The sequence below is a fragment of the Alosa alosa genome, chromosome 7 (genome assembly GCF_017589495.1).
Source record: "Alosa alosa isolate M-15738 ecotype Scorff River chromosome 7, AALO_Geno_1.1, whole genome shotgun sequence".
Lineage (NCBI taxonomy): Eukaryota > Metazoa > Chordata > Actinopteri > Clupeiformes > Clupeidae > Alosa > Alosa alosa.
Window position 1 is genome coordinate 35369394 of NC_063195.1, and position 12500 is coordinate 35381893.

The 12500-nt window shown below is 46.8% G+C and overlaps 1 protein-coding gene across 1 annotated transcript in view; it reads left to right on the top strand.

The window, feature by feature from the left end:
* Nucleotides 1–12500, top strand: part of pkd1a (polycystic kidney disease 1a) — a 71618-nt gene that overhangs the window by 12041 nt on the left and 47077 nt on the right. Inside the window, exons 2-8 of the mRNA XM_048249070.1 lie at nucleotides 6940–7011; nucleotides 7258–7326; nucleotides 8463–8534; nucleotides 9345–9508; nucleotides 10470–10750; nucleotides 11097–11484; nucleotides 11872–11944. Of these exons, the coding sequence (XP_048105027.1) occupies nucleotides 6940–7011; nucleotides 7258–7326; nucleotides 8463–8534; nucleotides 9345–9508; nucleotides 10470–10750; nucleotides 11097–11484; nucleotides 11872–11944 (1119 nt within the window). The remainder of the gene's footprint in view (nucleotides 1–6939; nucleotides 7012–7257; nucleotides 7327–8462; nucleotides 8535–9344; nucleotides 9509–10469; nucleotides 10751–11096; nucleotides 11485–11871; nucleotides 11945–12500) is intronic.

Sequence of the window (12500 nt, forward strand, 5' to 3'; positions counted from 1 at the left end):
AATGTGTGTTTTGTCCTGTGTGGTCCCAATTTAACAGGGTCAGAGTTTGATTGAGATACATTGCTTTTTGTCTGTGAAATGCTCTGTTTTGTTTTGATGACAAAGGACTTTTGTGTTGATTTATTACTGGTTTATTTAATTTCTTAGGAAATAAATAGAATTAGTAATTATAGTGTCCTGTCACACCAGTCTAGGTCTGGGCAGTAAGTGTATAAATTATGGAGTAATTGTATGAATAACAAGCTAGATCCCTGCCTAATTAAAAGTGTGAGATTCCATCTTAAAGTTAAAAGTCTACTTGAAGAGGTATTAGGTGTTGTAAAAAAAGCAACAAAAAAAAACAAGCAACCTGATTAGCTAGCAGACAACAGATTTGCATTGAAACAACACCAACAACAGCACAGTTAGTCCTGATAAAAGAAAATGAAGTTTTTCAGCAGTATATTTAGAGACATTCTGCTGTAAAACGGCTCATGTTTGCAGGGTTTCTGACCCCATAGCCCAAATGTAAATAAGGAGGAGTTGGCTGGAGGACACAACAGATGTGTGCATCTCTCCCTCCCATGACCATGTCATCGAAATTAATTTGAGGATCTTATAAAAACTGGCAGTCATCACTGGCACACTAGATATTCTGAAATGAACGTTTGGAAAAATTAACAACTGTATGAAAATATCAAAAAGTACTGTTCTGCTCGATTATGTCAAAAATCATTATCGCAATTATCTCGTTCAATATTGAGGTCACGATTATTAAACACGATTACTCAGTGATTTTGGAACTCACCCACTTTCAAAACTTTTTACATTTTTAAACTGAATTTTAAATATTTTACATTTTTACATTTTACATTTTAAATATAATCCATATGCACAGCCATATACTGTTGTCATTCATAATTTTACTAATGTTGCAATTGCTTCAGTTTATGATCAGGTGTCAATCATATAAGCAGTCATTTGAAAGCAGATTATACCGAAATGTGTTCTAAATGTGCAGTAAAAGAAGAGCTTGGTTACTGGTCTGTTAGCTTGTCTTTAGGTTTAAATCTCAGGATGGTACACTGGTAAAGAAATATTTTTCACATGGCAAATTACCCGCCTGGAAAAGACCAGAGCAATTCTCAGTTGAGATATTGGTCTGGGAGCTGTTAGTGGCAATGCCAGTGGGCAAATTGAACTGAAGCTGGTACATTACACTTTCAGTGAATCCTGTCAGAAGAACAACAAACACATCACTCTTATCAACGAACGCTTTACTTAGTTTTGTTCTTTTCAAGAAAATACACTGTCCAGATACACTGTCCAGATGCAATCAGTGACAGCAATTGGTTGTTTACAGAGGTGCCTCAAGAGTTCCCTTCTGTCTGTCATAGTATTCATATCAATAAATATATATTAAGTCAAAATAGACAGTATCAGATAGATAATTGTAATTGGCCGAGCTGAGATCCGAGAGCCGAGATCTGTTTGAACGGTATAAACGGACCTGTCTGATCAAATGAAATGAGCTCTCAGATAACAGGTAACATCATTTAGTGAAGCAGTAAGCTACTCTCTAGCTCTTTGATCAGAAAACAAGACTTGAATACCTGAATGCACCAGTATTCTCAACAGCTAATCATATCTGTGTATTTTTAGGCCACATATAATTATGTTCTTCTCATTAAAAGGCTCCATCAGCCATACTGTAATTTTCATAAAGTTTGGGTTGAGTGGTGTCAGTTCTTAAATAGTGGGCTGGTAGTCTGTGCAATCAAGTTTAGTCTAGTGATTGGCATGTTTTATGTATACACAATCCTGTTGGGCTGAATTCTCTGTTCACGTTTGTCATTATCTTGTTTGCAGTACTAATTTGCATGAGCACAATTTCTCTCTCTCTCTCTCTTTCTCTCTCTCTCTCTCTCTCTCTCTCTCTTTCTCTCTCTCTCTTCTTTTTGTTGAGTTGGAGGACTAGACAAAAGACAGCATCAAGCGATGTCCTTTGATTGCTTTGGTCTTTCTCTCCTCCTCTCTCTAACCATGGTGGAAGTGGCGGCAGCAGACATGCCATATAAGGTGTTGGTGTGGTGGGCCAGGGAGCCGTGCGTGCACATGTAAAACAGAACCATATGTCACCAGCGCTCCCCAGCACAGGAGCCCAGCTACTGCTAACGCTAATGCTAATGCACAGCACACAGCTCCCCCCAGAGCCCCCGGGGAGGAGCAGGGGGAGACGAGGAGGAGGAGGAGGGGGAGGAGGAGGAGCAGCTCCTCAAAGCCAAGGGTGTGTGGAAGGGGTTTGACCCGACTGGTTTTGGATGGGGCGAGACAGAGGTGTTGTCAGGCAGGTCATGATGAAGAGCTTGTGTTCAGGCTCGGCGGTGACCTCATGAGTGGCTCTGACAGCGGGATGATGTCATCGGCCTCTGTTCCACTGACTCATGGGAGTTTGGAGCCACGGGTTCGCCTGGAAAGAAAAGAGCGCTGAGAGGGCTGAGTGTTTAGTCTAACTCGGTCTCAACTCTTCTTTTTACCTCTCTCTCTCTCTCTCTTTCTCTCTTTCTCTCTTCTCTCTCTCTCTCTCTCTCTCTCTCTCTCTCTCTCTCTCTCTCTCTCTCTCTCTCTCTGAGCCTCACCTCAGTGCAGTGCGTGGCCAGAGATTGTGGGATTGGCTTCGGTTGATCTGAAGGTTGAGATTACGACTGGATTAGATGAGATGAAGGCTAGATCTTGGAATGTGTGCTCCCATCATTACGCACACACACACACACACACACACACACACACACACACACACACACACACACACACACACACACACACACACACACACTTACAAAGAGAAACAGAGTCCCCCACCTCTCTCATACACACACATAGACACACAAACACACACACTGCCACTTTTTAACCAGACAGTCTTATTACCTCCATTCTCACTTGACAGACAAAGACACCCACCCACACACAAACACACACACACACACACACACACACACACACACACACACACAACACACACACACACACACACACACATTCTCTCTGTAGGGGTCAGATGTTCCAAGGAGACAGTCGGCCAGCGTGTGACAGCTGGTTATTGAGTAACATGGTTGATTTGTGAAGAGAACGGGAAAAGAAGAAAAACGAGAGAGAGAGAACAGATGACACTGCTACACGAAACAAGCATAAACACAAACAAATACACAAACAGACACGGATTAGAGGCTTAACTCTTGCCAGAACTCAGTATGCTTTGGTCTGAGTTGGACAGGCGGCACAAAAAGACCAGTGAAGTTCCAATTGTAACTGCGGCCGGTCTCTGAGCCCCTGGTCAGGACAATAGCTGTGCCGAGCTGATGCATGAGTCTTAACTGGACACACTGGGCTTCTTTTAAACTACAGACCCATCACTCCCCCTTTAACTAGCAGATGACAGAGTGCTATAGAACCCTGAGAGGAGGCTGGGAATTGCTGCTCCAATGTGTTGGTGGGTGGGTGGGTGTGTGTGTGTGGGCGTGTGTGGAGAGGGGTTGTCAGCATAATGACTTTGCCAGGAGATTCCTAGGTCACACAGACACACACAGACACACACATACACGTGTTGCACACATTCACATACGTTGGCATACATTCATATTCACACACAAAATATCTGTAGTCATACTCTATATTCTAATGCTCCTGTGTCTCCTCATTCCTGTGTCCTCTCTCTCTCACACACACACACACACTGATGGTCCACTCCCCCTGTGCCCTCCCCCCCTTACACACTCTGTCTGGAATGTACAGATGTTTCCTTTTGGGAGCTGCTGCTACCCTGGCCGATTCTCTCTCTCTCTCTCTCTCTCTCCCTCGGCTCTTTCTCGGTCTTTCTCTCTCTTTCTCTTGTTTTTTTCTCCCTGTTTTTCGACCACTTTCTCTTTCTCATATGTAGTCCCACTCAGATGTGTAGACCCTCTCAATCATGCACATCTACACACTACTGCAAGGCAAACACAAGCAGGCTGTCTTTCTTTCTTTCTTTCTTTTTCTTTCTTTCTCCCTTCCTTCCTTCCTTCCTTTCTTTCTTTCTTTCTTTCTTTCTTTCTTTCTTTCAGCAGTAAACAGCCTGAATAAGACTCAGACTAGTGTGCACAGAAAAGTCATAGTTTGCTCTTAAAACTCCTCCTGGGAAAGTGAGGGGGTCTGGGTTATTTCAGTGGTAGACGTGCCTACTGAAGGGCCTGCTGTTCCATACAAGTTACAGTGCACAGTTGCTATACCATAGCACTATAAGCATCTAAATACAGATCTCACTCTCTTCATCATGGGCATACTGGTTTCTCATACCCATGACTTCTTCTTTATTGCTGTAGATCCTATATGTTTATCTTTTATATTTTCTTTATATTTATATACCTTGTGTTTCCTTTTCCCCATGTTTTTGTACTTTCCTCCTTGTTTTCAGTTTCAATTTTAAAAGATTCAGTGACATGACAAATGTATACGCCCATAATGCCAAAGTGTTCAAAAATATTCAAAGCATGCTCTCTCTCTCTCTCTCTCTCTCTCTCTCTCTCTCTCTCTCTCTATGTCTCCCTCTCTCTCTCTCTCCCTCCCTCCAGCTGTTTTAAATGCTCTTCATTCAGGAGAGGAGGCGTTGTCTGTAGAATGCTGCCTTCATGTGTCACTACCAGTGCTTTGTACATCTTCTTCTCCGTGTCCTTAACTGCCCCTTCATTTGGTGGTGCTTCCCCAGCGCCTCTATCATTTGGATGTCTCCAGATGGGCGCTGTGCTGAGCAGTATCTCTCTTCCTGCTGCCTAACCTCTACTCCTCCTCCTCCTCCATCTCATCCCCTATGTGCTCAGCCTCACAATGAGAGAGAGCCTTTGCTTTTCTCTTTTCTTCCCTGCCCTGCCGCACATCGCACAGCCCTTTATTTATCTATCTCTCCTTCTCAGCATTTCATATCCCTCTCTCCTCTGAGCTTATGCTTCTCTCTCTTTCACCAGCTCCTCTTATTCCTCCCTTTTTTTTCTGTGCATTTCCTGTGTTAAATGTCTATTCCCCTCTGCAGTCTGTCAGTCTTTCTCTCGTGTGTCTGTCTCTTTGTCTCTCTCTCTCTCTAATAATAATAATAATAATAATAATAGTAATAAATGTTATTTATAACACACTTTACATCAACTCAATGACCTCAAAGTGCTATACAATGCACATAAAACAACATAAAAGACTTTAAAACTAGCATAAAAGGAAAACAGAGAGAAAAAAACATACATACAAAGTAGCAGTTTTAGCCATAGGCTTTTCTAAGAAGATGGGTTTTAAGGCCTTTTTGAGAAGAGTCCACAGTCTGTAGGGCCCTTAGATTGGAGAGCATTCCACAGACTGGGTGCAGCTGAACAGTAGGCGCGGTCACCCATAGTTCAAAGCCTTGTCCTCAGAGGCTGGAGGAGGTTGGCCTGTCCAGAGCGGAGGTGGCGTGAGGAGGAATGGGGGGTGATGAGTTGTTTGAGCTGTAGGGGGCAGTGTCATGGAGGCACTGGTGGGACAGAAGGGAAACTTTGAACTCAATCCTGTACTGGACAGGAAGCCAGTGGAGAGATTTGAGGATGGGTGTGATGTGGTGGTACTTCCGCACCCCCATCAGGATCCTGGCAGCACAGTTCTGGATGTACTGCAGCTGCTGGAGGTTCTTGCTGGGGATCCCGATGAGGAGAGTGTTGCAGTAGTCCAGCCTGGATGAGACAAAGGCGTGGACAAGTTTTTTGCCATCGGGGAGAGTGAGTATGGGGCAGAGTTTTGCAGTGTTCCTGAGGTGGAAGAAGGAGGTTTTGCAAAGGTGTTTAATGTAGGCCTCAAAAGTCAGGTGAGGGTCCATTCTGATGCCGATGGGGCCAAGGACTGATCCTTGAGGGACACCACAGGTGACAAGAGTGTGTGTCCGATTTTGCACCACCCAGGCATACATACTCTGTCTCTCTCTCACTTTCTCTCTCTCTCTGTCTTCTACTTTGTCGTTCGTCCTCTCCTCTCTTCATCATTACTGTTGTGTGCTGTTGGCTGTGTTGCTAATGTGTTGTCAGCATGGAGATGAACACACACTGCCTGTAGTCTTTAGCCAGCTTCCCCCTCCTCCTCCTCCTCCTTTATTTACTTGGTCTGCTGCTCCTCCTGAGTCACTTGTGGCTTTACAGAGCCTCTTTGTCCATGCGCGCACCTCCCTCCTCTGTTGTGCAGTGAGTAGAGGAGGGCAAAGCCAACTGTGAGACCCACATCTGAGACTTCGCTTTCTCTCGGCCTGTCATTCTGTGGGTTATGTAGCCGAGCTCTATGGGTAAGGTGCCTGGCTGGCTATACCCCTCTGTTAGGAGAGATGAGGAATATATAAATCAGAGGTGTGTGTGTGTGTGTGTGTGTGTGTGAGTGTGTGTGTGTGTGCATGTGTGTGTGTGTGTGTGTGTGCATGTGTGTGTGTGTGTGTGTGTGTGTGTGTGTGTGTGCCAGAAACAGCTCTTTGCTGGAAGTCATTTGAAGTCATTTGCTGTGTAATAGTGCTGCACTGCTGGAAGCATCGAGGCTTCAGTGAAAGCGATAGGAAAGGCAAATCACCAAAACAACACCAGCTCATTACTTGTGTGCCTGTTGCTGTGTTAAAGCCATTCAGTATGAGAATGTCTGTCTGGGCCCTCATTTCCAACATCATGTGTGACGCTTGTGAAGGTACAATTGCCCTCTGGTTTTTTTGCATGGGTTTTGTTTATCTTTGCAACATATCTGAATTCCTCTGTGTGTGTGTGTGTGTGTGTGTGTGTGTGTGTGTGTGTGTGTGTGTGTGTGTGTGTTTGCACGTGTGTGTGTGTGTGTGTGTAGGTATTTGTGTGTGTGTGTGTGTGTGTGTGTGTGTGGCATTTAACCATCTGGGTCCCACATGCTGTAAGTGAACCCTCTCATTTCCTCCCTCTGCAGAGATCTGTCCAGAAACCGCATCCAATCCCTCCATGACAGTCTCTTTGATCACCTCACTTCCCTGAAGGAACTGTGAGTATATATATATCTATATATTTGTGTGAGCGTCTGTGTGTGTGTCTGTGTCTGTGTGTGTGTACTTGTGTGTTTCTCTGTGAGTATGTGAGTGCGAACCATGATTTAGAATAAAGTCTTCAACTCCCCATCTTTCCTTCTGGTTGTCTTTTTTCTTTCTCTCCATCCCTCTCCTTTCTTCATTTCTCTCTCTCTCTCTCTCTCTCTCTCTCTCTCTCTCTCTCTGCCTGTCTCTCTCCCCAGGTATCTTCAGAATAACCGCCTCACTGTCCTGCCGCGCAGGGTTTTTGGCTATAGATCTCTAGCCGTGCTGTAAGCTCCACTGCTTGTGTGTGTGTGTGTGTGTGTGTGTGTGTGTGTGTGTGTGTGCGCGCGCATGTGTGGGTGCGCGCATGTGTGTGTGTGGGTGCGCTTGTGAAAACTATGAATATACTTACGTTTTGTAGGCACAAACCCGTATGGAATTTGTTTATACCTGCAGAGTTTGTATGGACTAGAACACCTTAAGCAGACACCAGAGAGGGCTCTATGCACTCAGCACAGCAGCAGAAGCAGCGCAGCGTAGGCCTGAGTGTGTGTGTGTGTGTGTGTGTGTGTGTGTGTGTGGGCTCTATGCACTGAGCACATCAGCAGAAGCAGCGCAGCGTAGGCCTGAGATAAAGAATGAGCTCAGAAGAGGTGTCTGGCTGCAGTTTCAGACACACACATACACGCGTGCGCGCACACACACACACATACACGCACACGCACACGCACACGCACACGCACACGCACACGCACACACAGACACACACACACACACACACACACACACACACACAGACACAGACACACACACACACACACACACACACACACACACACACACACACACACACACACATACACACATACACGCACACACACACTCACACTCACACACACACACACACACACACACACACACACACACACACACACACACACACACAATCACAGGACCATTGAGGTTAATTAAACCCCATTGCTCCAGGCTCTCAGTTTCCCAACTCCAGCACATGTTACACTCTCTCTCACACACACACACACACACACACACACACACACACACACCATCCCTTCCTCCTTCCATCTCAGCTCCCAGTCTGGTACACTAAAATCACCCCAGCACTTTTCCATTCGCCCACTCCAAACCAGAAGAACAAGGGAATGATTATGCTGGCAGAGAAGGAGAGAGAGAGAGAGAGAAAGAGAGAGAGAGAGGCAGTGGGGAGCAGAGAAGAAGGAACAGAATTCTACGGGTGGAAAAGAGTGGAGAGTGATTGAGTGTGAGAGGAGGGAGGGTATCGGCTCGGTGGGTGAAAGGTGAAATCGGTGGCGTCAGCGTCTCTGCTAAAACAGGTTTGCTGTTCGCCCTCCCCAGGAGAAAGTTCTCACGTGTTGTCCCATGTTCTGGTTTCTCCCCGCAGAGATCTGAGCAACAACCAGATCACCACCATAGATGAGCGGATATGCGATCATTTATTTAATTTAACCGCCATGTGAGTATAAACATCGCACGCACACACTCTGAACACCGTCGAGTCATGTCCAAACCAACAACATACGGGGGGGGGGGTGGGGGGGGGGTGGGCGGGGGTCAAGAAGATGAGTGTAGCGCAGCAGGTGTTTCTGATCTAGTTTGTACAATAGAGAGAATTCCATCAATAGCCACTTCTACTCCGCCACCCCCCGGGAGAACCTCCAGAATCAGATGAGTTCCTGTTACTCCATGTTACTCCATGCCTCCATCTTCAGCAGCTCCAACCCTGTTAGCTGGAGACCAGTGTGTGACAGGGCTGCTGCTGTGTGTCTGTTGTGCATATGCCAGGCAGACGCAGACTGTGTCTGTTGTGGATGGTGTTAGTCCAATCTGCGGAGGTGTCAAGAACACAGTTTATATGATCTGTAGAAAGTAGCTCTCAGTGTGTAGGCCTGGAGGCCGGCTGAACTAGAGACGGTCTTGGGAGTCCGTCGGACGGACAGAAATAGATGGAGAGGGCCGGGCAGGGCAGGGCAGGGAGCGAGGAGTGAGCTCATTGTTATTGCACAGACGTTCAGATTTCCATTCTCACAGCAAGCCATGGACTCGTATGGATCATTCTCACACCCACACACACTTACTAACACACTGACTCTTTTCTTTCTCTCTCTTTCTCCCTCTGTCTCTCTCTTTTTTCCTCTCTCTCTCACACACACACACACACCCACTCACACACCCCATCGCAAACTGTTTCTCTCTCATTCTCTGACTGTTTTTGCACTGCTCTGTCTCTCTCTTTATCTCTCTCTTTATCTCTCTCTCTCCATAGTGACCTGAGCTTTAACCCGTTGGTGTGCGACTGCTCGCTGTACCGGCTTGTGAGCTGGCTGCAGGAGAGAGGGGTGTCGGTGCGGCGGCCCAACTCCATGCTCTGCGACCAGCCGCCCCGCGTCAAGAACCAGCCTCTCCTCAACGTCAGCCTGCTCACTTGTGGTAGGCACCGCACCGCACCGGCCCCTACTCCCTACTCCCTACTCCCTACTCCCTACTCCCTACTCCCTACTCCCACGCCTCAGCTAATGAGGCTCCCTCTTTAATATAAGCGATGTCGTGGTGCTCTTTCAAATCATCTCCTAACTGATGTAGTTGCCCAGTGGGGGAGGATGATCAGAGCTCCAAGGCTTTGTTAGGAAGAGACCCGCCTTAATAATATTAGCATAAGATCAAGGCTTGCAGTTTAACAGGCCTTTCTTCTGCTTCCTCCTCCTCCACCCCCCTCTTGTTAACAATCAACTATCTTGTTGTGCAAGTAGAGCTATTCTTTATTTGAGCATCATTTACTATGCACTATTTCCAGACAAAAAACATTGATTAGTACCTAAAAAGGCAAAAACTTAGCAAGAACTTACTCTGTATGCATATTTTATAAGGGATAACAGTCCGCAAGATGTCCCAGTAGGCAAAAATGTTGGATGAGACAGAAGCAAGTCCATATTCCAACTGTCCAAGCACATCTCGTAGCTTGCTAGGTGCTCCAGCACCTACTCTTCCTGCAGTGATGGAATGCTTTGTCATGCATGGGACCCTCAGACTATGAAGCATGAATGCATTGATATGCTAATGTCTTATGCTGATGTGTTATGAAAGGGACAAAAGATGCAGAACTCTTCTCCTGTGTGTCTGCTTGTCCTTACTGTCTTTCATCCACACTCATTTGTTTCTCTTATTCTGGCTCTCCCATCAGGAATTCTTATTGGTATGAATGACAGTGTTTATAGTGTTGTATATTTAAATTGAATTAATTGTGCAGAAGTCATTATCATATGCAAAATTATACCTTTGACACCTTAAATGTCAGCGAGATGATTAAATTAAAATAATTCAATTAAAAGAAGAAACATCAGCTGAAGTTGCTCTCTCTCTCTCTCTCTCTCTCTCTCTCTCTCTCTCTCAGGCCTGAACTATGCTGGATGCCTGCAGGATGAGCAGCACACAGGAAGCTCAGAGCTGGTCATCTTCTCCTACTCCACGCCGGGGAACTTCTCGCGGGAGGAGTGCAACACGCTGTGCTTCCACGAGGACAAGCGCTACGGGGGCCTGGGGGCACACCGCGAGTGCCTGTGCAGCACCAACTCTGAGCCCAACCTGCTCAGCGAGTCCCAGTGCTCGGCCGCCTGCACCGACGCCCAGGTCATGAAGAAGTGTGGCTGGACCGTGGCACCGGACGTCTTCCAGGTGAGAGGATGGACAAAACATGGTGGATTTGTCTCCGCTGCTGGTTGGGAGATTGATCATTAATAATCAATTGGGGTCTTTTCACAGATTTGACCTCTGCATGTAATTTTCATGTCTATATGAAATAAGAGTGCTCTAATAAAAAAGGCTCTAATACATTTAATCCAAAAGCAGGTTTAATCCATACATTATTGAATTACAGTAAAACTACCAGAACTTTTGACAGAAACCCAAACTTAAGTAGCCAGTTGTGAGGGCAGTCACCTGACCCCTCCTACTCTACTCCCTGCACGGCCGGCTTCTGATGGCTTTTCCGTAAGGTGATGTCTGTGTCGCTCCTTTATAGGTGGGCTTAAACGCCTCTCTCTTCTTACCCCGGGCGTGCGTCCACTCCGAGGCTGTCCTGTCGGTTTCCTCCTCTGTCCTCTCCGCCTCCTACTCCTGGCTCTTCGGTGACCTCTCGCCTCGCGTCATCACCTCCACCCCCAACTCCACGGTGGGGCACAAATACGCGCTGCCTGGACGCTACACGGTCGAGGCAGGGATAACGGCGGGCAAGACCAAAGTCACGCAGAAAGGGCTGGTGGACGTGGCTCTGCCCCCCCGTCTGGAGCTGCGCTGCCCGGGCACACTAGTGGCCAACCACAGCCTGACCACCACACTGGTCAACTGGGGAGGAGTTGGAGTCTCTGCTGACTGGAGGATCGTAAAGGATGATGAGGAGGTGGCAAGAGGTTAGTCAAGACTTAAACATACACACACACTCTCCCACACACACACACACACACACACACACACACACACACACACACACACACACATACACATTTACCCAGACACACACATGACAAGCATAGTCATTTGCATACACTCGCTGACAGAGGGAAAGCTGTGTGTTTCATGTGCTGCACAGCAATGGATGCAGTAGTTCCAAAATGACTGCAATTGGGTATGTGTGCAGGGGGGGGGGGGCTCTGTTTGTAGATGTGTATGAGAGAGCGAGCTGCAAGTCTGCTGTTTGAAGATAAGTGAACAGCGAATCTTTAAAAAACTATAAATGCAATCTTTTCATCTGGCTTTTGAGCTTTGTTCTGCGGTACCCCGCACTCTCACTCTCCCAGCTCTCGCCGTCCCTCTCGCCACTGGAGTGACCGCAGGCGGCAGCATCCCCGAGATTAGTCTCTTCTGTGTTTTGTTTGTCTGAAGTCCTGTTGAGGCCTGTCCGTCAGCGTTAGCTAGAGGCGCGATGCTGAGCAGAGCACGCACGCAGAGCACGCACGCGCACGCACGCACGCACGCACACACATTTTGTATGTCACAGTATGGTGTACAGCGATCAATAATCGTCTCCTGTTGTTGATTTTGTCTGTCTCCTATTCCCTTTCATCCTCTCTCAATGCAATCCAACTCAACTGAGCTTTATTGGCATGACAAAAAATACAATTCACTAGTTCACATTCCTGAATTTGCATAATACATAAAAGCATAATACATAAAAGCATAATAGAAGAGCATGTTTGGCGAGGTCTCTGGCCATGGTCCTGAAGGGCTTCGCGTAATCGTGCCAGAGTCGACTGTGCAGGCAGGAGTCGGGCAGGATTCCGCCATACACCCCCTTATTCTTTAACTATGGAAGACGGGAGGCGTAAGAGGAGGTGGTGGGTTGCGAGTGAGTAACGCCGATGCTGCAACTTGGGCAGGTAGACTGTGATTAAATAACCGGACTGATTGAAGGAGGAGACGTGGCAAA